This window comes from Martes martes (genome assembly GCF_963455335.1).
Source record: "Martes martes genome assembly, chromosome: 17".
NCBI lineage: Eukaryota > Metazoa > Chordata > Mammalia > Carnivora > Mustelidae > Martes > Martes martes.
In genome coordinates, this window is record NC_137905.1 from 13,100,813 (window position 1) to 13,127,841 (window position 27,029).

The window sequence follows — 27,029 nt, forward strand, 5'->3', positions numbered from 1 at the left end:
TGAGGCTTTAGGCTTTTGCTTTCACACTTCGGTGCAACTGTGGACCTGTCTTACCGTGTAACATCCAGCCCTCCCTGGAAACAGCACGCTGGCATCTCTCCAAGGAGTGTCTTTATTCAGGGTGATCATAAACATCACAGCCTTTTAGAGTAAACCTAATTCCCCGGGTCCCCAGATATACCCAAGTCCTTTAGGGCTGGCTGGGAGGCAGCCTGTTTGCTGTAGTGTCTAAGGAAGAGAGAATGACTGCCCATGCAGAAAGCTGGCCTGCCTTGGCTTTCCCACATAATTAGGAGCCCAAGGGACTCACCTCTCTTGGTGGGGGGAGGCTGCCTGCAAAGCACCACGCAGACAGGCCTGAGTGCAGACCGCAGGGTGAGCTGAGCCTTACTTCCTGCTGTCCGCAGTGGAACAGTCTGTGCTGTCAGAGCTCCCCAAGCCAGACAGCCTTGCTCAGCTACTTTGCTGTGGCCACTTAGGGAACAGGGCCTGAAGAATGACAGGCCAGATGGACTGCGGCTACAGGCGCAGCCTCTTGATGTCCTCGCTGCGGAAGTCCATGCGCAGAGCCAGCACCTGGCGTACTTCGGCAGGGGTGAGGCGCCACGTCAGTGGGCCAGAGTTGGCGCCCCAGTAATCTAGGATCTCCGTGACCTGCGGGGAAGAATACTGGCAAGTCAGCAATGAGAGGCTACCCTGAGAGAAGGCAGGGCAGGGCAGTGCCCAGGAAGAAGGTGCTCTGTCGGACTGGGCTGCTGGTGGACACTTGGTTTTGAGAAGAGGCAGGGATCCAAGTGTTGTTTCTGCCTCTCTTCCCAGTTACCTTTCCCTCACCAGGTCAAGGGAGCCACACATACCCGCTCCAGATTGAGGATTGTGGCCATCTGGGAGAGCCGGGCAAACTTGTCTCTGATGGTCCAGGTGGTCACTGTGGTGAGGTAGGCGATGAGTGACCTCAGCTCCTTATCAAACTGCAGACCGCCCAGCTGCAAGGGAGCGCAAGCTCAGCCAGCGTTCAAGGCCTGGCCCTCCTGTGCCTCAGTCAGCTCCAAGGCCTCAGATGCCAGGGCAAGACTGCAGCTGGATGTGCAGGGAGCTGCAGGCAGCAGACTGAGCGGATGCAAGGCCTAGGACGGCAGGTCTTGTCCTCCTCAGAGGAAAAACAAGAGCTGGGGAACTTTACTCCCTGGACCTTACCCGGTTAAAGGTGGATTTCAGCACCACTCTCTCCAGCTCGACTGCAACAAGGCTGGTCATGAGGCCGGTCAAGCTGTCATAGATGACTGGAGACAGGCTGGCCTGCACACAAGAGGTTAGACATAAGCGAGAGTCCTATCTAAGCCCCCCTGCCTCCAACAGGAGTCTTTGTGGGAGCGGGGAGTAGGCACAGTTACAAGAGGCCATCGGGGAGTATGTCTACAGGCTGGGGCCTGGAAGAGTTTTCGGGGTTCCCAGTAGAGTGTGATGAGAAGCCGAAGGCTGCTGACTTGGGAAGAAGGGGGTAATTCCATAACCTGGTCTCTCAGCCCCTGCTCACCTTGAACTCCGCCATTTGTTGCTCCAGGTTAAGGATGAACTGTTGTACCCAGGGGTCATTGGCCTCATAGTCGTTGAATTCTTCCTGTCAGGAAACAAGCTGGGTACTGAGAGTTTCTCCAGAAAGTACCATTCACCCTACCCCCCCCTTTCACCCCTCTAAGAAAACAGAGGAAGAGGTCTTTCCTCTCTAGCTTCTGACTCATCCAGGTGAAGCAGCTTGGACATCCAAGCTGGCATACGCTACTGCTGCTTTTATATCACACTTCCGATCAGGAAATGGCTCTGGGCTGCAGCAGTGGCCACACAATATGGTAAAGCTCCTGGCATTTTATTTCCTTTTGGATCTCATGTTCTGCAGGAATGACATCATTAGGCTAAGAAAAAAGCTCTTAAGTGTGATAGGTAGGGCAAAAAGCCTTAATAAAAGAGGATGTGCCAGGTCATGGAAAACCCCCTATAGGTGTCTTTCAGAGCCCGTCTGTCTGCAGGAACAACCTGTTTCCTGGGAAGAACCTTGTCTGCCAGGGTGAGGAAAGTGGGCCAAAGAGGCAGGGAAAGGCTGGTCTGTTCAGACAGCTCCACTGCCCTCCAGCCAGGGAGCTGGAGAATGAGGAATAATTCTGGGCCTGATGGTTGCCTATGGTCAGGCTGACCTCTTCGATGTTGTGGGAGACAGACAAGAAGGTGTTGATCCAAGGCTGCACCTGCGGCTTGATGGCTGTGCTGTTTAACTCCGTCAGCCCTTCCTGCGGAAAGACGAGGCAGAGACACATCAGACACAGGAGATGCGTGTACCTCACCCTTCCTTCCTTTTGCTCCATCCATCTTGTGACTGCCAGGGCATTAGACTAGTTTTCTGGTTTTCCTGTGAGCCTGTCCAAAGTCTACCAGAAAATGCTAATTGAAGAGGTCAGAAACAACCTGTTCCTTTCCAGATCTGGGCCAGTTCAGGTCCAGGCTATGGGGTTGGTTTGGCAAACTCAAGAGAAGAGATTTCTGAGTACCTGATAGTAGGCAGCATCTTTGCCTAAGGCCAGGCTGCAGGTCTGAATAACCAGGTGGTTGCACTTCTTCTGAGCACATTTCTGGGCTCTTGGCACTGGAGGCCAAGTGGAGACTCAAAAGGACCACAATGCTGGCTTGTCAGGATGACAACTGCTGAAAAACTAATCTTCAAGGGACTCACATGAGTTCAGTGTCTTGCATGCCATTCCCTCACTTCTCCTTGTTCCTTATATGTATTGATCCCGTAATAAACCAGTAACAATATTCTCAGAGCAACACACAGGCACAGGATTCAGTCAGCAACTGATCCTGGGGCTTACCTGCAAGAGGTCTCGGAATTTGTTGGACACGGCAGCCAAGTCAGAAAGGCAGCTGTCAAACTTGGCTTGGGCCTGCTCCCCTCCAATGCCCTGGCTGAACAACTTGGTGCAGTCACTCTAGGGGAGAGTACCCAGTTATCAGGCTTCCAAGCATGGCTGGGATGTACGGGTGCGGGGAGGGTAGAGAGGATGCCCACGTGCAAGCAGCCATGTCTCTGACTCCAGCCTTCCCTGGGAACAGCTACAGTCCACTACACTCCTAGGCAAGAGTCCTTGATAGGTTTCAGAAAACGTGGATTCTATCCCAGTGGCTAGCCACTTGGTTCTCATTTCTCCCTTTGTAAGATGAGAGTATTGGTATCAGAGGGTATGAATAGAAAACATAAAAAAGCGGAAGTTTTTTCATACCTTTAGAGTCAGCCATTCCTAGCTTCAAATTCTGGCTACATACTGGTTGAGTGACCTTGGTCAAGTGATTTAAAAAGTTTCTGAGCTTCAATTACCCTGTTTATAAAATGGGAACACAAATTCCTGTCCCCATGGTAGTTTGGAGAGTTGGAGGAGATGATGCACAAAGTGCCTAGCACAGCTCCTGGCAAGCAGTGGACACTCAGGCGATGCGAGCCTTTATTGTTATAGTTTCTGCTTTTTAGATAATTTGGTCCTGGGGCGCCTCGGTGGCTCAGTCAGTCGAGTGTTTGACTCTTGACACCAAGGCACCCCAATAAATAAATCTTTATAACAAAATAAAATAATTTGGTCTGGGTGCCCAGGGGAGATCATTGTGATCACAGCTAAGTTTTAAGTGCTTACTGTATGCCAGGCCCTATTTAAATTATTTAACTTTTATTAATTAAGGTACCTGTCTTATGAAGTAGGTACTGTTACTATCTCTTTGTATAGATGAGGAAACTGAGGCACAGAGAAGTTAGTAATTGGTGTAACGCTACCCAGTATTTAAGTTGTAGAGCTGGGATTCCAGCTGGGATCCTGGCTGCAGAGTGCCTGTTCCTAACACCTGTACAACAGCCTAGGTATGGAGAACATCACAAGTGGAGCTGCCTGAAACTCACCGTGTTTTGGTTTGCCAGGAGCTCCTTAGAAGTCTGTGCGCTTCTGGCTACGGCAGGCAGCAGTGCGGAAGAGCTGCAAGGGGCCTGATGCAGCCGGCGGGAGCCCTCAGTTCCACAGCAGCTGAACACGCACTGTCTTTGCCCGGCCTTTTAACCTCCTCACGCCACCTGACCTATCCCGAAGGACTGCTGGTGCGGTTCAGGAAGAACACGCGTGAAATGCGCGTCTAAGGTGGGTGGGATTCATGGGAACAGTTTTCTCAGCTCTTTGCTACCCTTTTCTTTCACTTGCTAATTCTGCTGGCTCAGGTCTAAATTTCTAACATTTCCCAAAATACTCCTTCCAAATTCAATATCCTAATGTTAAGGACAAAGTCAGGAATATAATCTAAAAGGTGCTGTGACTCAACAATGATGACAGCTACCTTGGCAAACACCTACTGTGTGATGAACACTATGCTTTTGGTTCACTCTTATTTTATTCCATTTTAAGGCCTTTTTTGGGGTAAATTTCGAATCTGAATCTCCCACCTGGCTGCTCTCTCTCAGCCTCCTTCAGGAACCGCATCAGTTATAAGGATCTCGCCCCCTGTGCTGGCTTCTGGCCCCCTCAGTCTGCCCACCCCTAAGCCAACACTCACCATCAGCCCTGTGTCTCTGCAGTAACGTTTCCTCTTCGGACTCAGTGTCCGCTGGGATGGCAGGACCCTGGCTCCCCTCCTCTCCCAGAGGCAGACTTTTGGAGTGGGGGAGAGTTGGCCCTTCATTTTCTAATACTTAGCAAAATAATTGTCTTGTGCTATTATTAGTTATTAACTGTTAGTATAGTTACTAACTACCCTGGCATGCCTCTCACAAACCAGGTATTTTATATTATCACATTCAATTTTTTTAACTCTGTGAGGCAGATATCATTCTCCCTATTTATAGATGAGGACACTGAGGCTCCAGGAGGTTAGAGAACCCGCCTCATGCCACACAGCTGGTCGGGTCAAACAGAGCTATGAACCCAGGGGTATCTGACTTCCAAACCCAAGCAATTTACACCAAACTGTGCAGTCTTCCTTAAAAAAAAAAAAAAAAAAAAAAAAAGTAACAGCAACAGCTTTGTAGCAGGTTTGGTAAACCTTATTTCATCTTAATTTCCTAATATTTTTATAGGACTTTATCATTTTTTAAAGTTCTTTCAACACCTTTTTAATTACGCCCCCAATAAACCCAAATGAGGGCAGGAAGGAAATCTGTTTTATAGATGAGTGTGTTGAGGCTCAGGGAGTTAAGGGACTTGCCTGAGGTCACAGGCCCAGTATATGCTGGAAGTGCTAATTTGAATTCTGATCTTCCAACTGGTGGGCTGATCACGAGCAAATCCGCTCTGGTGCTCTGAAGGAAGACTAGCTCCATGCCAGGGGATGCACAGTCCCCACCAGAACCAGTACACAGCCCTCCCTGCACAGGCAGGCCCAAAGAGGCTGCAGCTAACAGGCAATGTCCGCCATACCTCCAGCGTCTTCTTCAGGGTGGAGATGTTCTCACTGCACACTTCCACATTGTTCAGGGTGACCTGGGAGATGAAGACAGAGGACTGTGACTTCCTGCTCACTGGTGTCTGAACCACTCCAGTGCCAGACTGGCTGACAGCTGTACTCCTGAGGCTCAGAGGAGCGCTAAGGAACACACACAGCAGGGTCATCTGGAAGGGTGCGCAGGTCTTAGATTGGGCGGAATGGTGAACCAGGCTTGCCCTTTCTCCTGTGCCTGACACTAAGGCAGCAAAGCCATCTAACGTCAGGGGTAGTGACCCAAGGTTTCTTTTTGTCCCATGTTTAGGCACACAGGTCTGGGAGAAGTCCTGAGCTCCAAGCCCAGGTCAGTGAGGCAAAGGCTGACATTCATTTAAGAAATGCTTTCTGGGGCAGCTGGGTGGCTCAGTTGAGCCATTAAGCATCTGCCTTTGGCTCAGGTCATGATCCCAGGGTCCTGGGATCGAGCCCCATGTGTGGCTCCTTGCTCAGTGGGAAATCCTGCTTCTTCGTGGCCCCCCCCCCCCCCGCTCATGGTCTCTCTGTCAAATAGATAAAATCTTAAAAAAAAAAGTTTCCTGAAATCTACCCTCTCGGGGCGCCTGGGTGGCTCAGTGGGTTAGGCCTCTGCCTTCGGCTCAGGTCGTGATCCCAGGGTCCTGGGATCGAGCCCCGCATCGGGCTCTCTGCTCAGCAGGGAGCCTGCTTCCTCCTCTCTCTCTGCCTGCCTCTTTGCCTACTTGTGATCTGTCTGTCAAATAAATAAATAAAATATTAAAAAAAAAAAGAAATCTACCCTCTCATAGAGTTCATATTTCAGAAGGCAAGTCAGATAAGAAATATCAGATAATGATAAACATAATGCAGAATAAAGCAGGGTGAGAGGACAGAAAGTTAGTGACAGGCCACAGGGCTACAGCCAGAAATAGAAATCAGGTCTCCCTACTCTTAGCTAAGAGCTCCTTCTTTCATAACTGTATCATCTTATAAGCTTGGTGCAGAAATACGCATCATAAAAAGCAGCGTGTAACAAAAGTGATGATTAAGGCACAAACCGCTATGGTCATTTAGAAGAAAGAAACATTTTGGTCTAAGGCATTCAAGGAAAGCTCCTTGGAAGAACTGGTGACTGAGATGAACTTAATTCAGCTCCAAAAGGCTGGAGTAATTCTGACAGATGAGGGTGAGTACATTTCTCCACCAGCACCGGCCTTTCTCTAGTGCATTGTCAGGCCCCTTTGATATTTTCTTAATGGTATTTAGGATTACCCATTATTATTTTGTTTGCTTCTTGTTTGCCTTTCCCACTAGAATGAGAACTCCATAAAGGGAGGGATATATTCTGTTTTCTTTAGAGCTATATCTCTAGTAGAACACTGCCCAACAGAACTTTCTTGATGATAGAAACATTCTAAATCTTAATTGTCTAGTACAGTAGCCCCTAACCATCTGTACATGAGGCTAATGAACATTGAAATATGGCTAGTACAACTTAGGAACTGGATTTTTGGTTTAAATTTATTAGTTATTTATTAAAAAGATTTTATTTATTTGTCAGAGCACAAGCAGGAGGAGAGGCAGGCAGAGGGAGAAGCAGGCTTCCTGCTGGGCAAGGAGCCCGATGTGGGACTTGATCCCAGGACCCCGAGATCATGACCTGAGCAGAAGGCAGACACTTAATAGACTGAGCCACACAGGCAGCCCCCCCGCCTTTTTTTTTTTTTTTTAAGATTTTATTTATTTATTTGACAGACAGTGATCACAAGTAGGCAGAGAGGCAGGCAGGAGAGAGAGGAGGAAGCAGGGTCCCTGCTGAGCAGAGAGCCCGATGCGGGGCTCGATCCCAGGACCCTGGGATCATGACCTGAGCCAAAGGCAGAGGCTTTAACCCACTGAGCCACCCAGGCGCACCCCGCCCCCCCGCCGGCCTTTTTAAAAAAGATTTTATTTATTGGTTTTAATTTAAATAGCCATCTCTGCCTACTGGCTGCTACATCGTGCAGTGCAGTTCCAGAGCCTAGAGCAGTGCCTAATACATAGAAGCATCTCAGTAATTATTTGTTGAATGAATGAGTAAATGAATGTGTTCTGCAGAAGGGAGAACATACACAGTTGCAGAGTGGCAGAAAACCCCAAAGGTATTTGGGGATCAGCAGAATTAGTGCATAGATATATGCAGGAAATGGCAAGAGGTAAAGCTGCAGAGGTGAGTGAAGTCAGACTAGAAGTTGGAAGCCATGCTCTCCTGTGGACAACGGGGTGGCACCGAGGATTACTACCTACCAGGTGAATGCTGGATGCGCACAGATGTGGTTTGGTAATACTAATCTAGAGGCTGTGTGGGGTTGAAATTACAGAGTTTGAGAGGATCATACTCTCTCTGAACTGGTGTGCTGGGGGCATGACCATGAAGGCAGGGGTGAGGCAGGGAGGAGCCAATTTTCAAGAGATGAGTCAGAAGCTTCAGGATTTGGGGGTAAAAGAAGAATCCTAGAACTCCAAGGACTGAGATTAGGATGACCCCCCTTGTGTCCCCAAGAGTGCTTCCCTCATCACTGTCCTGCAGCCAATACTGAAAGATCTTGCTGCTGACAGTGCCAAGGCCGCTTTCATGGGGGATGGTAAGACTTAAAGCCTTTCGTTAGCATGCCACACACAAGGCTGCTAACATCACAAGCCTGCAGAGAAATAAGTGCGCTGTCATGACAGCTGAAGGATGAAGGCCACAACTTAAATGTTTCCAAGGCATTTAAGGGCATAAGAAAAATCTATCATAAGGGGAAAATGGATTTGAGTTCAAAAGCTATTGATTTCAAAGTTTCATTTTACTGACAGTCCTTGTAAGCATGGATTCACTGGGCTTACCCGTGGCTCGTGGTGACTGATATGTCAGCACCGATGGGGAATTCATCTTGACAGCCAAATGAATCAAGGTGACATAAGAAATAAGTGCCGCAGTGGGAGTGATGACATTTTAAGTAGATGGCGTTGGGGAAACGGGAAACCTGTCACAAAGCATTTAGCATCACCATTCTTGTTGGTCTTATCTTCTGGGCCCTCAAACAATGAAGCTGTCTGTGTGGCAGCCAGTGTCATGGGGACTTGTGGGGCCAAGGGGAGGAGAACAGCACTAGTGTGGCAGGATAGGTGAGACTCTGGAAGCTGTCAACAAACCACCAAGTGAAGAGGCAGAGCTCTGAGGTGGTCAGCAGCTAGGTGGTCATTTCTGAGCAGAGACATGAAAGAATAAAAGTAAGTTCGGTAGAAAATGAAATGAATGCAAACAAAATGAAAAATTTAAGTCAGTTTGTGATCACAGGAAACTGGCTGCCAGACATTTTGGCAAAATTCTCCAAAGGTGTCGGATTTCAGAAGCTTCTTGGAGCTGATCCTCTTTCTTGGAAACAACCAGGACATCCCAAATCACTAGAACCCATGCTCAGGGAAAATATTTTCAGTGACAGGAAGACAGCGGGGCTGCCTAAAGAGCCTCCACCCTGAATCTGCCTAAGGATGAGTCACTGTGGGTTAACTTGCACAGGTGGGTGGATATTAGTATGTTTATGCTACTGTCTCCATAAACAACAGCTCTTAACTCTTTCGGGGGTCACGGATATCTTTAAGAAGCTGATAAAAGCCAAGGACCCTGCTTCCAGGGAGAAAAAAAAAGTTACAGACTTGGCATCTAATCCCAGGGTGTCCAGAGACTCTCTTTGTAGGCTACAAATGGAGAGTTCTATTGTTGGGTGTTTCCTTCAGGCTCTGAACCCCAGGAGCGAAGAAGACTCAAGAGCCTGGCCGTTGTGGGGGTGGAGCAGAATGACTTCTGACTACCACTGTTACCACTCATGCCAATACAGCACATGCCAGGAAGGGCTGATCACAGGCTCAGGACTCATCTATATTCTTTTGACTCATCACAAACTGGCTGTTAACCTTGTATAAGCCCTTTCATCCTTCCATGCTTTTCCATTCCCAGCTGTCGTACAACTGGTAAGACACTGCTTCATGTTGTCCGTCATTCTGGCTAAGAGCTTCAAAAAGGTCATCTTTCTGAGGAAGTTGAAAGTCTAAGAAGTGTGCTAGGAAAACCACCCTGCTAGGCCTAAATGATCAGTACCCCTCCATATTGTGGGACTTCCCTCAGAGAAGTGGGCTGGAGGCTTGGCACAGATATTACAGTCGGTTTTGTGGCAGATGCAACCCAGGCTTGATACTCTGTGGAGCCCCAGGAACAGCTTCCTAGTGCTCTTGGGAATGAGCACCTGGGAGAGCTGAGGAGCCCAGCCTTCCAGGCAGGGAACAGCGATGTCCTGGATTGGACTGCTCAGAAATAGGTCCCTGAATAAGAAGTGGTTTCAGAACCTTCTAGGGGGAGCTTTCCTTAAAGGAGTTTTCCTTCTATAGAGGGAATGGATGAAAAGTCTCTAGTTGAAAGCTAATTACACTGTGGCTTAGAGGTCATAATTTAACCTCTTGAAATAAATGGACCAGCTCCCAATCTATGGGGCTACCTACCAGAAAGGACAGCTTGGCCTCGTCAGTGCTCTCAATGCCTTTTGTGTCAAATTTGCCTTGCTGGAGGCTGCTGTGCATGATGTTCACGGCACTCGTCACCCCTCGCTGGATGTCCTGGAGGGTGGTGGCTGGGAAGCCCATCCTCAGCTTGTTACACAGAACATCCCTGGGAGGGGAGCAGAATGGCATATGGAGATTGACAGCACTCAATCTGGCTTCCAGGATGGAGGAAGAGAGGGTGCATGACCCTAACCCAGTGGCATGAGCTGCTCTTTTTGGGGGGATAACCAATCCTTGAGACCATTGTAGGAGAACTTGAACATCCAGGATATGAGAGAGACCAATGCCTCTTTAAGGGCATTGATAGACCAGAACATATAGACGAGATTGGCCAGTTCTTTGCTTCCTATGAGGATTTCAGTTATCGCCACTGAGCTCCAACAAACGCAAGAGGAGGCACAGAGCTTAGTGAAAGGCAGTACCATTAGGTGGTGAGAGAATAGGTTTTGGGAGTCAGTTTTGGGCTCCACTCCATATTCCACCATTTATGAGGTGCCTGCTCTCCCTGAGCCCTAGTTTCCTCATCTGTAAGAGAGGTAATGGTTCCTACATCATAGGGTTGTTATCAGGACTGAATGAGAGCAGAAAATTAGTATAGTGCTTGGTTTGTAGCAATGGTAACTATGATTGCTATATTATACCTACTGCCTTCACCTGAGCTGCCTCTTCTCTTTCCTAGGCCTGAGGGTCAGTAACCCCTCCAGTCCAGTTCAGGGAGCACAGATGCAGCCTGTAAGATATCTGGCTGCTCTACAGCTGCCTGGACCCAAGGATGTTGTCCCATGGATAGGAATTTTATCCTGTATATCACTGAACTAGAATCATATGGGAAATAAAAGGAAGCAACATTGGCCTCAGGAATCAACATTAAATCAAACTAGGACCTTTCTCCTTCCTAGAAAGTAGAAAGGGAGTCAACCCTACCTGAAGTCAGACTCCAGCTCCGTGGTTGCAAGGTTGATCATGGCACAGAGACAGTCGATGCTGGAACTGGACAGAGCCCGGCCAATGCACTTCTTAACAATGTAGAAGACATCATCCACCATGCTGGATGTCAACTGGCCTTTCTCATAGGTGTCCAAAGCCACAGCCTAACCAAAAGGCAAAGCAGCCAGTGAAGGCTCCAATTCTGCATGCCACTGTTCTAGATGGTTCAGGAATAGGCTCCGGTTCTGCTTCTTTTTGAGCTGGCCCTTGTTTCTCCCAACATGGCTTACTCTGGTCACAGCCTGGTGTGGATCCTCCTTGCCAAAACAGCTCATTTCCCTACTGATGACGATGTTAGGACATTAAGTATTTAGGGCCTTTGCCCTGGGGACACCTGTCACCCAGGACATAAGACATCAGGAGAGGCCCTTCTTCCCTGGGGTTCTTTACTCACATACTTCCAGGGAAGTAGGTAGGCTCCCTGGGAGGGGATCACAAGTATGCTCCCTGAGGAGCTGAGGTGTTCTTTTGTGATTCTTGGGAAGGACATCCTAGCTAGGTCTTTGGAGAGCATGACAACCCTAAAAATGCCCTCTAATCATGCAAAGGGGTACTGCTCAGTTGCACGCAAGGATATTCTCAAAGCAGGCCAAGAAATGTGACATGCCTCGTCCATTCCTCCAGTCTGGTTTCTTGCACAGGAATCCCCATTTCCAAGGAGTGTATCCTCTGTCCTACCTTGTTGACAGTCTCCCTCATGAAGTACTCCTCCATGGTGATATAGAAGCCAATGAGCTCCTGCATGGTACAGCTCAACAGGCAGTTATTAAGGAGCTTGTCCAGGCTCTTCTGGTGCTCTAAGGGACAGCCAGGAAATGGATACTCACTTTTCTTCCTCAAGAGAAAAAGTTCAACTGTTTCAATTTTCCCAGGTTCCTTTCTAGTCTTTGCTCCCAGTCTGTACATAATTTACATGGTTATAATCACAGTACAGACATAATTTTGTATTTTGCTTTAAGAAATTATATCATATACGCCCTGGGGGGGCACTTAGATAGCTCAGTAAGTTGAGCGCCTGACTTGATTTTGGTCATGATCTCAGGTAATGAGATGGAGCCCTGCAGAAGGCTCTGTGCTTAGCCGGGAGTCTGCTTGAGGAGTCTCTCCTCCTTTGCCCCTCCTGCTCATGCATTTGGATGCAATGCGCGTGCTCTCTCTCTCTCTCTTATTTAAAACCAATAAGGCTTTTTAAAAAGTATATTATATATGCCTGAAACTATGTAACATTGTATGTAAACTATACTCAAATACAAAATTAATAAAAAAAACAAAAAGATTATATCATAAATATTTTCAATGTTTCTACAAAGCTTCTTTTTTCTTAACTTACTTATTTTTAATGGCTGTGTGATATCTTTTTTTTTTTTTAAAGATTTTATTTATTTATTTGACAGACAGAGATCACAAGTAGGCAGAGAGGCAGGCAGAGAGAGAGGAGGAAGCAGGCTCCCTGCTGAGCAGAGAGCCCGACGTGGGGCTCGATCCCAGTACCCTGAGATCATGACCTGAGCTGAAGGCAGAGGCTTTAACCCACTGAGCCACCCAGGCACCCTGGCTGTGTGATATCTTATCAGGTAGATAGTCCACATTTTTTAAAACTTTTTTTTTTAACATTTTATTTATTTATTTGACAGAGAAAGAGAGATCACAAGTAGGCGGAGAGAGAGAGAGAAGCAGGCTCCCCGCCGAGCAGAGATCCCAATGCGGGGCTCGATCCCAAGACCCCGAGATCATGACCCAAGCCAAAGACAGAGGCCTAACCCACTGAGCCACCCAGGCGCCCCTAAACTCTATCTTTAGACACTTGGGTTATTTCTAAATGTTTTGTCCTTATTAGAGATAACTAGAAACCACAGTAATTGCAGATTATGGTAATTTTTAAAAGATTTTTATCTTTGAGTAATCTCTGTACTCAATATGGGGCTCAAACTCACAATCCTGAGATTGAGTCGCATACTAGCTGACTGAGAATGCCAGGCACCCCTGCCTACAGTTAAAGTGTACAAAGGACTTTTTACTTCTTTCCCATTAGAATTAATTAGTAAGCCTTAAAATTCTTAAGTTTCCAGGGCAAAGACTGAAATATATTGGGTACGCTATATTTCATTCTCTAAACCAGTGTGGTCCAACAGAATTTTCTGTGGTAATTAACATGTTCTGTATCTGTGTTGTCTAATACAGTGGCGACTATTCAGCACTTGAAATGTGGCTAATGTAATTGAGAAACTGAATTCTCTTTTAATTATTTTTATTTTTTAAGTTTTTTATTTTTTATTAACATATAATGTATTATTAACCCCAAGGGTACAGGTCTGTGAATCGCCAGGTTTACACACTTCACAGCACTCACCATAGCCCATACCCTCCCCAATGTCCATAACACAACCACCCTCTCCCTACCCCCCTCTACCCAGCAACCCTCAGTTTGGAGAAACTGAATTCTTAATTTTAGTTAACTTTAGTTAAATGTAAATTTAGAAAGTCCCATGGGGCTGGTGGCTACTGTATTGGACACACAGCTCTGAACAGTGACAGTCTTTATGACTAGCAATGTGCATCAAAATCCAAATGAGCATACATCTTCTTTAAACATCAAATCAGAGCAATACCACTCTGGGTCATATAAATATTTCCCTTGCCATGTATTAAAGTCATGTAGAATGCCAGAGATGCTGTGATAGTTTCAAGTCTCTAGTTCAGGGAATCCTGCATATGCTTAACCACCAGGAATTAAATGGTCTTCTTAAAAATCCAGAGAATCAATCTGTAAATGGAACTGGCCTGTGGCCCACATTTCTTCCCAATGTATTTATCCCTTCAAAACTTGTGACTGGGGGAACTGGGAGCCTGAGGGAGGGAGTGAAAGGCTTTCTTTATACAACATACTCTTTTCATATGCTCTTTAAAATATATAGTCTTTCCTCAATATTATGTCTCAATACTGTATTAAAGTGTTATTTTTTTTTAAAGATTTTATTTATTGGAGAGAGAGAGAGAGGCAGAAAGAAAGCAAGTGTGCACAGCTCGATCTCAGGACTCTCAGATCATGACCTGAGGTGAAGACAGATGCTTAACCAAATGGGCCACCCAGGAGCCACTGAAGTGTTACATACTATAAAATTCACACCTTGTATTTGTATATTTCAATTTTTTTTAAGTAACTTTATAGAGTTTTGTAATAATAACCACAATCCAGTTTTAGAATATTCCTATCACTCCCAAAAGTTTCCTTGTGGAATTAAGTATATCTTTTTGTTCTGTGTACCTACACATCATGTGTGCAAATCACCTATCTTATGTATTTTATTATCATTATTATTTTTTAAGATTTTATTTTTAAGTAATCTCTATACCCAATGTGGGGCTCAAACTCACAATCCCAACATCAAGAGTCACATGCTCCATTGACTAAGCCAGCCAGGTGGCATATCACCTATTTATATTAAATACTAGTCCCTAAGTCAACCTGGTGACAAAACATGGTACAGAGAAAAGATTAGAGGAAAATAATTCATCCATTCTGGAATTAGCTTTCCTCACCTGTAAAATGACTAAATGGTCTCATAGAGCCAGTCTAATTCTAATATTCAGTAAGTCTGTCTTTCTTCTTGGGAGTCAGTTTGCCCACAGACTACAAAGGCTAAGAAGCGCAAGTTATTTCCTTGTTAAGAGATCTGTGGCTTACAAGATCAGTGTGGTGTGATTAAGAGATCAGTGCCAACTCTGTCCTAGCCCTCCCAGAAAATATGGGAAATGCCTTTTACCTTGCTTTACTTCTTCTGAGGCCATGGAGTCCCCCACCTCAAAATCAGAGCTGATCCTCTTCCTGAGGAAGCGTAAGTACAGCTCACTGCGGGCATTCATGAGGGTGACCTCAGTCAGGATAGGGTCCAATTCCCTGAGATACATGGAGCAGGAGTAAGAAGGAGGACACTGGATTTCCAGATATAAGAACAACAGGGCAAACGGAGTCCCAAACTCCCCCTCCCACCGGGCCCAGAAGGGTCAGCTCTGCCAGATGGTCATCCTGTCTCTGCTGGCCTGATTATACTCAGAGACAGCTTCAACCACATACTCCACTTACCTGTTTCACTCACCACTAAAATACTGTCAGGGCTAAATAAGAGAACGGGAGGTGTATTTTTGCTAGTGGTTTGAGTAAAAATTATCTATGCTTCACATGAAAGGAACCACACCTCCCCAAGCTCTTATTTAGCTGTGGTGGGATTTTAGGATACACTATTAAACTGTGACCCATGCCCATTCAGATGAAGAGCCAAAACAATCTTGAAAAAATTAACAAAGTTGAAGGACTCACACTTCCGAATTTGAAAACTTACTATAATGAAGACAGTGTGGTACTGGCTTTAAGGACAGGCATATAGATTAGTTTAGAGTCCAGAAATCCTCACATTATAGTCAACTGATCTCCAACAGAAGTGCTCAGACAATTCAGTAAGAATGGTCTTTTCAACAAATTGTGCTGTGATGATGACTGATCTCCACATTAGAAAGAATGAAGTTGGGGCGCCTGGGTGGCTCAGTGGGTTAAGCCTCTTGCCTTCGGCTTAGGTCATGATCTCAGGGTCCTGGGATCGAGCCCCATATCAGGCTCTCTGCTCAGCAGGGAGCCTGCTTTCCCCCCACCCCCTGCCTGTCTCTCTGCCTACATTTGATCTCTGTCAAATAAATAAATTAAAAAAAAAAAAAAAGAATGAAGTTGAATCCCTCCCTCACATTATACACACAAATTAGCTCATTTTCCATACTGAACTCCAGAAGAGCTTTTCATAACATAGATGTGGTCATACTGTAATCACATGATTTCCATTGCAGTTAGGATATAGGACCCTAAGTGGTCTGACTCTAATGACCTGTCTGGATTTACCTGAGACCAGGTTCTCCCCAACTCTGTACTTCAACTACACTGCTCTTCTTTCAGTTTTTCAAATACACAGTGACTCTGCATATGTTTTCCCCGCTCTACCTGGAAAACTCTTCACATCTTATTTCTAGTCACTTTTTTTTTTTAAAGATTTTATTTATTTGACACAAAGAGAGCACACAAGTGAGCACAAGCAGAGAGGCAGAGGGAGAAGGAGAAGCAGGCTGCCCACTGAGCAGGAAGCCTGATATGGGGCTTGATCCCAGGACTCTGGGATCATGACCTGAGCCGAAGGCAAAGGCTTAAAGGACTGAGCCACCCAGGCACCCCATTTCTAGTTACTCTTAAGGTCCTAGATCTAAGGTCATTTCCTGAGACTTTTCCTTGAACTTTATCAGCTAAGTTAGATCCCTTTATTATATGCTCTCCTGCGCCCTACACGTAGTATATCATAATGATTAACAATATGAACTCTAGAGTAGGACTGCTTGGATTCTAATCCTGGCTCTGTGATCTTCTAGCTGTATGACCTTGGGCCAGTCACTTGACCTTTTCAGGCCTTAGTCTCCTCCTCTGTAAAAAAAAGTTTCTGGATTATATCAGTGACCCTCAACTGAAGGTGATTTTCATCCCACCCTCCGCCCCCAAGACATTTGGCAGTGTCTGGTGACATCATGCTACCAGCATCTAGTAGGTGGGAGGCCAAGAATGCCACCACCAAACATCTTACAATACACAGCATGATCCACCCTACCAAAGAATTATCTAGCCAAAATGACAAGAGGCTGAGAAACCCCTGAATAAATGCCTGAATATTTGTTAAGACATAAAGGGGCGCCTGGGTGGCTCAGTGGGTTAAGCCTCTGCCTTTGGCTTGGGTCATGATCTCGGGGTCCTGGGATCGAGCCCTGCATTGGGCTCTCTGCTCAGCAGGGAGCCTGCTTCTCCTTCTCTCTCTGCCTGCCTCTCTGTCTGCTTGTGGTCTCTCTCTCTCTGTCAAATATATAAATAAAATCTTAAAAAAGGCATAAAAAAATAAATATAAGACAATGTATGCCATATAGTAAACACTATATATATGTTAGGTATCATTATTATCTACTTTATAGACTACAGATGCCACAAGGAAAGAATTATGTCTGGTTTGCTTACTTTGCTTGCTGCCACATCCCCAGTACCAAAGACCAGTGTTTGACCCAAAATGTGTACTCAGTAAAAATTTACTGATTGAATGAATACATTTTTTTATGTTTGAATTTTAACAAGCATATTTTTATTAGAAAAAAATAAAAGGTTGAGTCATAGAGTATTTCTGAAACACAGTCACATAGTAATAGAGCAGTCTCTGAATGATACATGATTACCAATTCAAACTCCTATGGGCGAAGAAAAAAGAGGGTTATTACCTTGGTTCTATTTTTTCTGTTGTAGAATTTCTCATCAAGCTATTCTGGACATGCCGGAACTGCAATATACCAAAGAAATGAGAATGTTTTTCCCCACCCTCCTGCTATCTCCCTCTTGCTGGTCCCTCCAAACTTCTGGCATAAAAGAATGTTAAAGTTTAGTTTGCTTAACAGGCAGACCAAAAGTAGGCTATCAGGATGATTAGCCAAAAATTTACTTTTGATTTAGATGCTAATGCTCTCCTCTATTATTGCACTTAAAAGTGATGTTAATGGTGTTCAAATGAACTACTGCGTACTCTCCTAGAGTTCTAGAAATAAAGCTGAACGGCTACCCCTATTTCTAAATCCTACTTATCTCCTCTGCTCAAAGGAAAGGAGAAATAAAGTTCACAAAAAAGCAAGTGTTACTGTGAGCACTTAAAGAACTAAGGAGAAATCTGAGACAAATGACTTGACACTTAATAGGACCTTAAGAAATAGAATTCTCCTTATATCACTAGAAGGTACTGTTGCATATTCTGTGATAGAGAGGTACTCTACTGTTTCTGTTTTGTGTTTCTTCCAAGAAGCCCTTTCTACTTCTTTCTCAGTCTCGTACTATATCATCAGAATACCTCAAATCCAAAGTAAGTTGCTGAGAGGCAAGATGCAGGCAGTTTGCATTTGGCACGTATTTTTCTATCTACCTCTGCTTTCATCCCTTCCCTATCGCACCTTAAATTTACTGCATTCAGTATCGCTGGCTCACACTGTGTCCAAACCCCCCTGCAGCTTCCCCTACTCACCTGCTGGTGGTAGTCCCGCTGCTTGATGAACTTGTCCACCACTTTCTCCACTTGTCTGTCACATTCCACCTGCAGGTATTTTATCAGAGTATAAAGTCTTCCTGGCCCGTAATAGGTCTCCACTATTGGCTGGTGGGTCTCCACAATGCGGGCAATACCTAGAATGGAGAAAATGAGAGGGCTGGATTCCAAATATTCCTTCCACAAAATAAACTCCTTTCTTCTATCCAGGACTGGCCTGGGGTCTAGCTCAACCCTTTAATGCTATTTCACCTCCCCAAATGAATACAAATGGTTCTTGCCAGTGCTGGGAATTGCTAAGCAAATGTCTGTTTAATATATTCAGTGCTTGGTAAATCAGAAAGAATTTACTTTATGTATGATAGTTTAACAGGAGCATCTTTAGAAATCAGCATCACTCTCTTCCCAATAATTTACTTTATGGTTAAATTTACTCTTAGCATTTGGGTCTTGAGGGATAGGGTGGATTAAAAGACTTGAGAGACTCTAATTTTTGCTTAAAATTAAAATTAAAATTAAAAAGTTAATTCTCCAGGAGTGCCTGGGTGGCTCAGTGGGTTAAGCCTCTGCCTTCGGCTCAGGTCATGATCTCAGGGTCCTGGGATCGAGCCCCGCATCGGGCTCTCTACTCAGCGGGGAGCCTGCTTCCCCTCTCTCTGCCTGCCTCTCTGCCTACTTGTAATCTCTCTCTCTGTCAAATAAATAAATAAAATCTAAAAAAAAAAAAAAGGTTAATTCTCCAATGTATCAATCAATACACATCAAGGTATAGGAGTAAAATGAAGGCATCAGGCTAGCAAGGGGAGAAGAAAACCTAGGGTGTGGGTGTTAAGTGGTGAAGTCTCCAGTCTCTCTTGAGTGGAAAAGGAGATTTACCTTCAAAAAGAAGAGTGAGTGTATCTGCAAAGATGACTGCAGCTCTCCGATCACTCATGTCCGACCCCAGCACCAACAGCAGATTCTCCTCAGATTTACTGGCCACCTGAAAAGTGGAAAATCCGTAACAATTCTCAGATCAAAGGCTAGTTTCTGTTTTCCGAAAAGAACTCCCTTGGCTTTCTTTTCTCATGTTTGCTTTGATGCTTGAAAGCTTAGAGAGGAACATCCCTTGGGGGATCTGTTTTCTGGGCCTCAGGGAAGACAAAGAACTTGAGCATAGTGGTAACTCTTCTTTAATTCAAAGACATAAATAATGCTTTCCTTTTCTTTGAAGGTATGTATTGCCATTAGTCAAAGGAGAGAGTCCCCACTTCCAATAATCACCTCAAAGGATAACTCAAAGTTATCATTAATGGTGCTTCATTGAGGGCACCCGGATGGCTCAGTCGTTAAGTGTCTGCTTTGGCTCCGGTCATGGTCCCAGGGCCCTGAGATCAAGCCCTGTATCGGGTTCCCTGCTCAGCAGGAAACCTGCTTTTCCCTCTCCTACTCCCCTTGCTTGTTTCCCTCTCTGGCTGTCTCTCTCTGTCAAATAAATAAAATCCTAAAAAAACCAAGCAAACAAAAATGGTGCTTCACTGAGCAGGACAAGGTACGTGGGTACTGCAGATTTTAAAGGGATTTATTTATTTATTTTTAAAGATTTTATTTATTTTAAAGGGATTTATAGTACAAGCCATTTCTAGGTCAAGATGGCAAAGTACTGATAAAAAAATGGCGAGCCCCACATATCCCCCTTATATTTTATTTTATTTTATTTATTTGACAGAGATCACAAGTAGGCAGAGGGGCAGGCTGAGAGAGAGGGGGGAAGCAGGCTCCCCGCTGAGCAGAGAGCCCGATGTGGGGCTCGATCCCAGGACCCCGGGATCATGACCCGAGCCGAAGTGAGAGGCTTTAACACACTGAGCCACCCAGGCGCCCCTTATATTTTACTTTTAATAAATTTTTGAGAATGGTTAAGACACACACACTTAAATATTCAAAAGGAATAAAGGAGTGCTCAGTGAAAAGCAGTTCTTCTTTTATCTATGTCTCTTAGTCTCTTCTCCAGAGAAAACCATCATTAACCCTTTGAAAAATACCCTATGCTTATACAAACATGTATTTTATTGCCACCTCTGTCATTTGAAGCAAAAACGTTGCATATAGTTGTTTAATTTAACCATATGTTAGAAAATGAAACAGGTCAGCACTTTCAGAACTGTCTCATTTTTCTTAATGCGGAACAGTGTTCTATCACAGAGAATTTGCCGGGGGGGAGGTGGCAGGATGTACTCTGACATATAGTTATAAACAATAACCCTCTGCACACATACCTGCTGAGATTTGCATCTTTCCATCTAAGGTCAAGGGAAAGGGGCTGAGACTTTAACTGAAACCTGTTTCTTTTTCAGGATTTAACCTTAAGTGACCTTACCTCCTTCATCTCAATGTGGCTTATTTTGAGACTCAATCCTGGTTATGGAGTCTGAAAACAACTAGCCAACAACTCTGAATGCTCTTAAAAGAAGCCAGTTTCTGGCTGACATCTTAAAAAGGGTGATTCAACTTGTCAGAGAACTTGCATTTTAATTTTCCTATGTTTTCACTTGGTCTGTCGGAAATGAATGTACATCAGTAGTTGTCTAGGCCATTCCTAGGTAAGTGTTGAATGAATGTACGCATCCAGTCCTGCTACAGTGGGAGCAGGAAAGGGGAGTTAAATCCAGAAGTGAGAAAGTATCCACAGAAACTGGATCCACACAGTGCCCCGATCTGCAGGCAGAGAATCACATCACTCTCCTACCAAGCAATCAGGGGCCATACCTGCTTGCAAAGGTATTCTGAGAACTTGCTTAATCCCTCCTCATGTAGACCCAGCAGTGGGAAGATCTTGAAGAAGCGCTCCACCTGGGGCAGATCCCCTTCCTTAGTAGCAATGGCAAACTTCTCCGTTACAATGGCTTTGAGACGCTGCTCAGCTTCCTGCAGCAATTTCAGGTTGGCGTCAATCATGCTGCCTGCACAATGGGAGGAAAATGGGAAATAATGTAAAGAATGGTACTCTCTCAGGTCCATGCCACTTTGTGCACCACTATTCATTCAAAATATACAGAAGTTCTAATCAAGCGAAAAAAAAAATAAGATCTGTGCACAAGTAACTATAACAAACTAAGTGAGTAAGTGTAGTAAGAAAGTGTCCACAAGTCACATTTCAGTTGAAGTAATTAAAAAAGTCTTCCCAGAAATGATATCCTATCTTTTAAAGATGGGCAGGGTTTTGATACCTGAAAAACAAGTACATACATTCCAGGCCAAGGGAATGAAATGAGCACAGGAATAGAGATAAAAAGATGAAAAAAATATTTCTAGGGTATTGCAAGTAATATAAACTCTGGCATACACAGTATTCTATATACGTGCACAATAAATGGATGCATGAGTGAATAGCATGAAACAAAGTGAGACAGACAGGGTGGGTTGAAATCACAGAAGGCCTACAAAGCCAGGCTAAGAATTCAATTTTGTAAGTAGGCGATATGGTAAAGTAAAAACCCACTGGCCAGAGGAACAGTAGATCTGGATTCAGTTTCCTTTTTCATAAAATGGGAATAACAACACCCTGTCCTAGGGTAGTCTACAACCTCTCTAGGGTTGAGTACCAGACAAGGAAATTGCCTGACACCCTTTTTCTTGGGTGAGTTTGCCTTGTTCAGATTACAGATGCCTGTAACTAAACCAGAATTTATAGGTGCTTAAACCAGATTACAGATACTTGTAATGACCATAGAAATCAACAGTTTGGGATGGATGTCACCTTCTTTGCCCTGTCGGCTGAGCTCAATGACTGACTTGTCCAGGCACAAGTAGCGATGAATGTGGGCCGCAGCCTGCTCATAATCTTCATTCCTCAAAGCAGTCTGAACTCCATCCATGCAGAACTTCAGGTCCAAGATATCATCAGCTCTCTGGATGGCTTGATAGAGGCGGTTCTGCAAAAAGACCTGGTGCTTAGAAACAATGCCCTATTCTTTCAAAACATCTCTTTAGAAGGTAGGGAGATTCGGGGGGAGAATCCAGTTAACCTGAGGCCCTGAACCAAAACCAAGACCAGTCACAAAACTGTTATTGATGATGATCAATAGCACCAACAGTATCATGCAATTTTATTTACGTGACGAGGTCATTCATTTTAATGGAAGCAGGAACAAGGACAAGCCATATTTGTATTTGGCCAATGCTGTTAAATTAATAATAGAATCAGGCTGTATTTAACATTTGGGAAGAGGACATTATAAACCAAGTAATAAGATAAGTGAAACATGCGGAAAGTATTTTTCTTTTAGAATAGGCAAGATTTTTTTTCTTTAAGTTTTGTTTATTTAAGTAATCTCTACATCCAACATGGGGCTAGAACTCACAACCCTAAGATCAAGAGTTGTGCTTTCTTCCTACCGAGTCAGTCAGGTTCCCCTAGAATAAGCAAAAATGTTTAAAAAAACCTTAACAATGTGACTTGGCGGCTGTGTGGCTATTAGCATTTTGTGGTAAGTTATTTTTACAGAATCTCTACAAATAGATTGGAAAGAGTTATGGTATTTCACAGGGGAAAACTGAGGCTGGGACTGACTTAGTCAAGAGCCCAGATCCTCTGCTATTCACTACAGTAGTCATTAACACTCTGTGGCCATTGAGGACTTGAAATGTGGCTAGTCCAAATTAAGATGTATAAAACACACACTGAGTTTCAAAGATTTAATATAGAAATAAGGCAAAATATCTCATTAATACCATTTTATAGTAATCATATATTTAAATGGTATTTTGGATATAATGGGTTAGATAAAACATATTACTAAGATTATTTTCATCTATTTCTATTTTACTTTTTATTTTTAAGATATTTTATTTATTTATTTTTGAATTTAAAAAGATTGATTGATTGATTTCACAGAGCAAGAGGGAGAGAGAGAAGCAGTTTCCCCACCGAGCCGGGAGCCTGATGTGGGGCTCAATCCCAAGACCCTGGGACTATGACTTGAGCCGAAGGCAGATGCCTAACCAACTGAGCTACCCAGGCGACCCCCTGTTTTACTTTTTAAAATAATGAAAAAAAATTTAAAATACTGGCTACTAGTGGAACACCTGGCTGGCTCAGTCAGGAGAGCATGATACTCTTGATCTCAAGGTCATGCATTTAAAACCCATGTTGGGTGCAGAGCCTACTTGAAAGAAAGGAAAAGAAAGAAGGAAGGAAGGAAGAAAAGAGAAAGAAAGAGGAAAAATAGAAAAATGAAGAAAAATGGCTACTAGAAAAATCTAAAATTAAATGTATAGTTTATATTCTTTTCCAATTTGGATGATTTATATTTCATTTTCTTGCTTAAATGTCTGTCTAGAAACTCCAGTACAATGTTGAAGAAAAGAAGAGCTGCATCCTTGTTTTATTCCTGATCTTAGGGGCAATGCACCCAGTCTTTCACTGGTAAGTATGAAGTCAGATGTGGGATTTTTGTAATTGGCCTTTATCAGGTTGAGGAAGTTCCCTTTTATTACAAGTTTTTTGAGTTTATGCCTTTTCTGAGTTTACGAGATGATCATGTGTTTTTATCCTTTACTCTACTGATGTGGTGGATATATTAATTGATTTTCAGATTTTTTTTTTAAGGATTTTATTTATTTATCTGACAGAGAGAGAGAGAGAGAGAGAGAGCGCGAGTGCGCTTGAGAGAGGGAATACAAGCAGGGGGAGTGGGAGAGGGAAAAGCAGGCCTCCTGCTGAGCAGGAAGCCTGATGCAAGGCTCGACCCCAGGACTCTGAGATCAGATCGACTGAGCCACCCAGGTGCCCCTAATTTTCAGATGTTAAAGCAACTCTGCATTCCTGGGATAAATCCCACTTGGTCATAGTATATTCTTTTCCATGTGGTGCTAGATTTGGTTTGTTGGTGTTGCTGAGGATTTTTATGTCCTTATTCATAAGATGTACTGGTCTTGAGTTTTCTCTTCTGCCTCTCTGTGGGGTTTTACTATCTTGGATTAGATTTCTATTGAATGGTGCTACTCTAATTTCTAATGCGGTGGCCTCTCTACTGCCCCCTACTAACTCAAACATCAGAAGTTCAACGGGATTACCTTGGCCAAGTCAAGCTGACGGACTTTGCTGGATACATTCTCAGCTAGGTTGCAGGTAAAGGTGATCATTCCAGCTAGCTGCTTTGCATCTCCTTCAATCAACTGCAGATTGGGACTGGAGACACATGTCAGCACATACACATTAGAGGCAGAAGGTAGGAATAAGAGATGGAAAATCTTTTTGTAAATGGAGACTATGTCTTCTACTGTCTTTGTACTTCCCCACAACTTTTAGCTCAGTTCACTCTACTCACAGCTTTTCCTAAAGAGTATTTTGCTGAAAACTCAGGTCTGTACTAAATAAAAAAATTACTTTTTATAACTACTAAACAGACCTCTAAATAGGTACCGCTAAAGAACCAGAGAATAGATGCTCCCCACTGCTGAGTATAAAGTGCACTAACCAACAATCAAAGAGGGTGATGAGATCAAAGAGCAATTTTTATGACTAGCAAATACCCAAAGTTTGTAAAAACAGTGGTTCTCAACCTTGAACCATAATCAGGATCAGTGGGTGTGCTTGTTAAAAGCTTGTCAGATTCCTTGGCTCTACCCCCAGTGTTTCTGATTCAGTAGGTTTTGAGTGGTGCCTCATAATTTGCATTTCCAACAAGTTTCCCAATGAGTTTGATACTTCCAAGGACACTTTTGAGAACCACTTGACTATACCCTTAAGTGTTCACTTCACCCTGAAATAATCCTCCTCTACATTTCAAAGTCAAGTGGCATTTTATAACAGAAAGTTAGGAAAAACAGTAATTTATCCAGTGGACCTTGTCGGAATGACAATAGCTCTTGCTGAGCTGCGAGACTCACCCCAAGACTCACCCCATTCGATGGAGAGTGACCATTTTACTTTCAACGGTGTTTTGCTGTTCCAAAAGAGCATCCAGTTCTCTCTCTACCAGTTTCTGAAACACAGACAAGCATTTTTGTTATCAGAATGGTCAGAAGGAACCTTAAGAGTTACCTAACCCAACCACTTAGCTTAAGGGTGAATCCCACTTCGAATGTCTTTCCTTTCACTGAGTTCTCCTAGGACTTTAACCAATAATACTTCATTTTTGCATGTATCACACTGCATGCTGGTTGCTACCTTTTGTGTATTTTATTCTATCTAGCAGATAAATACCACAAAGGAAAGAAGTAAACTTTATTTCAATATAATTAGCATAGTACCTAATGCAGGAAGGCATTTAAAATATAATGGGTAATGAAACTTTCAAAGTGGAAGTTACAAAAAGTCTCTTCATAGTGTACAGTCAGTACCCAGAAGGGATAAAAACATAATTCTCTCAGCAAAGTATTTACTGCATTACTACAAAAGATGTTAACCTTCTTAAATGCTTGAGTTTCTTCATCTGTAAAACGTAATACATAACCTATAGGACTGTTGTGAGAGCCAAACAAGGTAACAAACGTAAAGTGCTTAACAGAGTATGTGAAGTATCGTTTATTAACAGCCATCAATATCAGCTATATATTTCTATTAAAATAGTTCAGGAGGATCCAGAGGGGAACGTCCCCCTGACAGTCATCAAATACAAATACAGAACTAAAATTGTTCGTCTGGAAGAGGGACTTAATTTCACCTTAAAAATTGACTGACTTAATGAATGCATGCTTAGGACTGTTAGAATACTAAATTTTATAAAGCACATCTTGCTGAAAAATGTTACCATAAACTGCTTTAGTTGATGCAATTTAATATTTGAAGATATTCTTAGATATCAATAATCCCTTCTCCCTCCCGCTGAAATTGCCTTTTGTACTCGAACTTAATTACAAGTTTGGTTTAGGGAACAGCTACTAAACTTTATCAGACCTTAGATCTCTTTCTTCTGAGTGGCAAGGAACTCAAATGATATTTAAAAATATATTGACAGCATCGGGTTGCCACGGAAAATGGAGGGTGCAAGGAATCCTCAAGAGAATATAGTCTATACCCCGACACAATGCAGGGGTCCAAAAGATGAAAGTTCCTAGCCCAAGATTAGACAGTTGTGCCTGTCTTAAAATCTCAAGCAGCTACAAAGCTGTGCACTTACCGAACGCTAAAATTACACCCCCCAAGTCATTCCCTACAAAAGTCTTATAACGCTTCAGGTTTATTTGCAAAGACTTCCTTCTTAAAGGAGGTAACGCGGTGAAAGCGTTTCGTAATTTTTTAAATTGCTAATTCAACGCAAAGGAGCCTTTCTTACTTTGAGAAGCAAGCAAGTTGACTCTAACTGCTCTGGCCGAAAAACTTAGATTAAGGGCCAGGGAAATCAAAGGGAACGAAGCAGATCGCCGAAATGACAGGGAAAACAAGTTTAGGGACACCAGATCAAGTGACCAGAGATGTCACGTCCCCCCAGATACACTCAACTACACTCCTCCTTCTTCAATAAGTGCTTTTTTGTTTCCCTCGGCAGAGGCAGAGTGAGAACTTCCCACAGCCCGGAATTCCCAAGACTGACGTCTCCTAAACCCCCTGCCCCTGGGTCATCCCCCCACCTCCTCGCCGCAGAGCCGTTCGTATACAGCCTCTAGCTCCTGCAGCTCGGTCAGGGAGCGAATGAGCTCGGTAGAGATTTCCGAGCAGCAGCCTCCTCCCATCCCCTCAGGCGGAGGAACCCCTGACAGCTTCTGAGGGGACTCGAGATCCGCCATCTTGGTCCCCATTTCGCGCTTCCGGCCCCGCGAGGACCCCGCCTCGTTTGCGCGCTCGGTCATACGGCTGCCCAAGAACATGCCCGACGGATTTATGGGTAGTTTTTTTTTTAAGTACACTTTAAAAGGTCTATTTGATTTCTGTTCTCCTGGGAAAAGTGACGGGCATAAGGTATGTTTAACTAATTTTCA

The 27,029-nt window shown here is 44.0% G+C and overlaps 1 protein-coding gene across 3 annotated transcripts; it reads right to left on the reverse strand.

The window, feature by feature from the left end:
• Positions 1 to 95: 95 nt before the first annotated feature.
• Positions 96 to 26,866, reverse strand: COG4 (component of oligomeric golgi complex 4). 3 transcript variants are annotated; one of them, XM_080828329.1, is made up of 19 exons: positions 26,682 to 26,866; positions 24,999 to 25,093; positions 24,183 to 24,297; positions 21,865 to 22,039; positions 20,874 to 21,067; positions 19,002 to 19,107; positions 18,105 to 18,262; positions 17,317 to 17,375; positions 14,790 to 14,923; positions 11,704 to 11,822; positions 10,963 to 11,129; positions 9,979 to 10,144; positions 5,439 to 5,501; positions 2,865 to 2,981; positions 2,193 to 2,285; positions 1,538 to 1,621; positions 1,198 to 1,299; positions 858 to 986; positions 96 to 654 (listed from the first exon to the last, which is right to left on the reverse strand). In XM_080828329.1, the coding sequence occupies exons 3-19, from the start codon at positions 24,249 to 24,251 to the stop codon at positions 520 to 522; spliced, it is 2,070 nt and encodes a 689-aa protein (XP_080684455.1). In that variant the 5' UTR covers positions 24,252 to 24,297; positions 24,999 to 25,093; positions 26,682 to 26,866; the 3' UTR covers positions 96 to 519. The 3 variants fall into 3 exon arrangements, with proteins under 3 accessions (XP_080684455.1, XP_080684454.1, XP_080684456.1); XM_080828328.1 differs by having other exon boundaries at positions 25,011 to 25,093; positions 26,682 to 26,860; XM_080828330.1 differs by lacking the exons at positions 9,979 to 10,144; positions 10,963 to 11,129 and having other exon boundaries at positions 25,011 to 25,093; positions 26,682 to 26,858.
• Between the last annotated feature and the right edge of the window lie 163 nt (positions 26,867 to 27,029).

Coding starts and splice junctions, on each gene's coding strand:
- COG4 (XM_080828328.1), bottom strand. CDS start 26,849: ATGGGGACCAAGATGGCGGATCTCGAGTCCCCTCAGAAGCTGTCAGGG. Junction 18,263..19,001: donor ACTCACTCTTCTTTTTGAAG/GTAAATCTCCTT, acceptor TCTCCATTCTAG/GTATTGCCCGCATTGTGGAG. Junction 655..857: donor CAATCCTCAATCTGGAGCGG/GTATGTGTGGCT, acceptor TCTTCCCCGCAG/GTCACGGAGATCCTAGATTA.